Source organism: Vanellus vanellus (assembly GCF_965231255.1).
Source record: "Vanellus vanellus genome assembly, chromosome: 1".
NCBI lineage: Eukaryota > Metazoa > Chordata > Aves > Charadriiformes > Charadriidae > Vanellus > Vanellus vanellus.
The window spans coordinates 85,967,556-85,972,008 of record NC_138905.1 but is presented as its reverse complement, the minus strand read 5'-3'; the positions used below and the strand labels follow the sequence as shown (position 1 = coordinate 85,972,008).

The 4,453-nt window shown below is 47.8% G+C and overlaps 1 protein-coding gene across 1 annotated transcript in view; it reads left to right on the top strand.

Annotated features, from left to right (window-relative positions):
- Positions 1 to 1,968: 1,968 nt before the first annotated feature.
- The window catches only part of LOC309671874 (alpha-2-macroglobulin-like protein 1), a gene marked incomplete at both ends in the record, with an annotated part of 44,147 nt that continues 41,662 nt past the window's right edge, over positions 1,969 to 4,453 (top strand). Inside the window, 2 exons of the mRNA XM_082483182.1 lie at positions 1,969 to 2,036; positions 2,667 to 2,850. Of these exons, the coding sequence (XP_082339308.1) occupies positions 1,969 to 2,036; positions 2,667 to 2,850 (252 nt within the window). The remainder of the gene's footprint in view (positions 2,037 to 2,666; positions 2,851 to 4,453) is intronic.

The window sequence follows — 4,453 nt, the reverse complement described above, 5'->3', positions numbered from 1 at the left end:
AGCTGATTGCAGGTAAAATCCCTCCATGGAAGGCTTCGCCTCTTCTCTGTTGCCCCTTCACTCCTGCTTCTGCTGCCTTCCTTCTTCCTTCTCCCCCTCATCCAGAGCTGACGGACTATGCAGCTTCTGCCCTGATAGGGCACCCGTCTCTCTCTTGGCTTCGAAACCAAGAAGGTGGGAATCACCCTGCGCATGGCTGGGGCTGGGATGTGGGCGGGTGAGAGGGTGGAGACAATGTTTATTGCCAACACACCAAAGGCACTTGCCTCAAGGCTTTGTAAGGCTTGTTGGTATTTTTCTGGGAGATGCCTTCCTCTGCCTCATGCAGCACAGCTGATGGCAGCACAAGTGCTCAGTTACTACACTTGGTACAGCCACCCTATTTTTATAAAGGTGTCTTTACCAGAATTTCATGCTGGGACAAATTCATTCTTTGTGATGCCAGTGGATTTTGCTTCAAGGTTCTTCTTCTGTAGAATTTTCTTTTTATGTATTATATAGTTCTTACTGATATTTCACTCCTTCTGCACAGTCGCCAGCCAGACCAGACCAGGGCTTCGCACACAGCTCTGCCAGTGCTCCCGTTCCTCCCTGGAAGAAAGGAGGAACTTTAGCACATTATTATCTTTTTGTTGTCTATCTGTTCCCATTTAACTTCAGAGGCAGCCAACCTGATGACCATTCAGAGATGCAGAGCCACGGGGAGTGTTTCTGAAATCAGACAGAACTCAGATTGTTTTTTGTCCTGCTAGTTTAGGCTTGAAGTCAAAGCCCTGTTGATTTCAGAGAATCAAATATGCTCCCAGATCAGTGACATACAGTGCTTTAAACCTGCAGATTATCTGCAATGTCAGTGCTAGGTTAAAGGCTAGTGTGTTCCTGTTACATCGGACTGTGCACTAAGAGGGTAGATGCTAGGCACACATACGGCAACAGTGCCAAAGTAAATCCAGGGGATTGCTTCAGCTGGCAGCAAAGAGTGGGTGGATGGCAAATTCACTCTATATTGTGTACCTTTGGTTACGCTTTGCAAAAACACAGATGGGGCCAGGGCTGGATGAAGACATCCACCTTCAAATGAGGTTGTAACTAGAGGGCAAATAAGTCCAAGCCCTGTTCATTTCACTGCTGCCACCCAGGAAAAGGAAAAACGAGCTTGCAGACCCTGGGAAGAGTCTGGAGGAGATGGGTGGTGGTGTCAGTGTAGAACTATGTTATGGCTGGAGGAAGCTGGCAGGAGACCAGACATCTGGCTTGGGGAGAGGTGAAGTAGAGATTTGCTGAAATATGTGGGGACTTAAAATGTCTAGCTTTATTTGGAAAGGCCATACAGTAGAGCTACACGGGGAGTTGGTAGTGAGTGGCAGGAGCAGCCCTGGAAAAGGTTCTGTACCCAGGGGGATCAGACATGGCTGGGATGGATGGGTGGACAGAGGTAGTGAGGAAGAGAATGGAAGTGAATTGAAAGGTTTTTACTCCACGCTCTGATTAAATACTGGATGAGGGGAAGATCATCAATGCTGCACAGGGAGAGTACTGAGGATGTTTTTTACAAGCTGAGGACGGTAGCTGGTGTGCAGCTTTGGCTCTTGTTGGATGCTACAGCCAGGATCCAGACCAGCCACCGCTGAGATGAGTTTTTCTCCTAAGTGCCCTTCAGCCTGGGTTCGAGGTCACTCACTCCACATCTCTCCCCCAGTGCTCTGGCACCCCATGGCCTGGAATACCATCTGAATGTAAATGTGGGTGGAGAATTGTGCTGTGTGGCCTTTACTCTGCTGTTGGTGGAAGCAAGTAAATATTAGCTAATGTCATTAGCCTGGAAGAGACACGATCTCCATATACCAGCTTCCCCACTCTTTGGACTTAGGAGCATCTGACGGGTATTTAGGATTGTTCCAGCCCATCAGTACAGGCAGTTCTCTCCTCCTGTGTGGATCTTGTCAGCTGTCAGTCCCAGACCAAGCAATGGGAGCACCAGTGCTCCTCTTAGCCCTGACCCTATTCCCAGTCGCATCTGCAGCAAGCCTGGAACCGTGAGATTATCTCCTTTTGATTTCGGGGGGCTTGGTGGAAGGGACTGTCACTGAAGGGTGGTGCTGAGTTGCTGCACTAGTTAGCACCACAGAACTGAATGGTGGGGGCCTCGTTCTCAGGGAGGCTGACCAGGAGCAGCTCCTACTGAGTCCTTTTGGAGCGCTGGGCGTTGAGCATCACTGCAGGTGAAGCCCCTGGCGTCTGCTTGTGCAGGTGCTGCACTGCACACACCACAAAGCTACAGAAGCCACAAGTTTTGCCTCTGTTCACCCTGTGCTGGTGGAGTTGAAATTTATTCTGAGGACTGAAGCCTTATGCCTCAGCCACCGAGTCTTCGGCTTCATTCCTCACACAGCCTTGCTCTGTGTACTTGCAATTGGAGTATCGTACACTGGGCAGCTGTGTCCTGGCTGGTGGCAAGGTGGTGACAGACAGATATCAGGAGCTCTCTCATTCCACACCGGGCATGTTGCTTCTTTGGTAAGGGAGCTGCACTATAGTTCCTTCACTGCAGGCCTCCAGACATTTCTGACCCCTGGTGTACCTCTTCATGAAAGCAGCAGAGATGGATTCTGGCCTGTCCACCTCAGCCTCTGAATTGTTTTTGAACATCTGCTGCTCTCTTCTAGTCACTATATGGTGGTGTTCCCTGCCGTCATTCACCATTCCCAAGAGGAGAAGCTTTGCATTCACTTCAGCTCCCTGACTGAGGCTGTCCACCTGGCTGTCACCTTGGATGTGAGAACCCACAATCACACACTGGTGGAACAGGATGTGGAGAAGCCAGGCACTTTTCAGTGCATCACCTTCCAGGTGAGTGTAGCTGTGGCTGCTGACTTGGCAGTGGCTGCTCTCACCTTCTCTTCAGACAGTAGCTCAGCACATCTCTGGGTACACTATCTTTTTGCCTTCACATGGGTTGCAAGCAGGTTAAGGGTATTTCCTTACCAGTGCCAGGCAAAATACAGCAGTGTCCTGAAGCCTAGCAAAGTAGGGAATCTTTCCTGTGTAGACAAAAAGCTGTTATTTTGATCTGCATCAGCCCGTTTCATCCTACTTAAAACCTGATGGAAAACATTGATTTTCAGTTTACTCAGTGTTTAGTCCCTAAAAATGCTTGTATATCACAGTGCAAGTCAATGCATTGGGAACAGATTCTTTTCATCCTTTCTTCCTCAGAAGCCTGTGCCTCCAGCTCCAAGAAGACCATTCTGCTCTAAAGCTGCATCTATATCGCAAGATGTAGTTGCAGTCTGCATAGACATTGAGCTTGCTTTAATTTAGCTGTGATGGGTGGTGATGGCGCTGAATCCATAGTGAACTGAATTTTACCGAGGCAGTCTGGATATTTCTTGGGTGGCTTGAGTTCCTGCCATTGCAACTTTGCTGCTTTAGTTAGCTTAAGAAGACACATTGATGCTGGGGCACAACTACAGGACCTTCAGTTACATTTCTGGAGAGCCATGGAGAAGTGTCTGGTGCTGAGGCTCTACAAACTGCCCCGTCTTCCTCAGCACTGTACAAAGTCACTGTGCCTATGCCCTGATTGTCCTGCAGATTCAGCAGAAGTCAAGGAGGGGCTGTAGTCACTTCTGGTTCTTGCATCAACAAGACAATGATTAACTAAGTGTTTGGTGTCAGCCCTTAGGAAAGAGCAAGTCCTAGCTCTGGAAAGCCAAGGAAGTCTGCTGTTAGCAAAAAGAATCTTTCTCCTGGTGAGCTTGGTCTTTCTGATATTGAGATGTCGTAGTTTTGCCTGATCTCATCTCCCCTTACTGTCTTGGTCAGCTTCAGATGTGACTTCCCTATTTTTTTTCTTGATTTCATAAAAAATCTCACATTTATGTGAATTTGGAGAATGACATGCCAGTTAGTTCACTCTTAGGCTCATGAACAAGCCACAGGCAGTGACTGCTTCTTCTCCCTATAATGACAAGCAGGTTAGAGACAGTTTAACTGTGAGATGATGTCTCTCACATCTGGGATAAGATGCAAAGTCTCTGATGAATTTGTTTTCCATTTCCTTGTATCAATCAATCTAGGTGCCAGAGTTCCTTCCCAGGCAAAGAGATGATTCCACATCACACGTAAGACACCTCTCTTGGCTTCCTCTCCTTTTACAAACTAGAGGGCTTCAGCCTCTCCTGATCTGAGCCATGTTAATGCTGGAGATGCAGGGTGGGAAAAATAGTAAAGGGGAGAAATTAATGCAGAAAGAGGCAAACATGACAAGGACGAAGGCAGAGAAAAGAGAATGAGAAGTGGGGGAGCACAGAGAAGACTATGACTAGGGAAAGGAGAGAACTAAATCAAAGGAGGGGAAGAGAGAAGGAAGTTGGAATTTTGGTAGGACGGGTGTCTCTGCTTCTACTTCAAGCTACTTGTAGTCTCAGGCAGTTTGGTTTTTTTTTTTTTT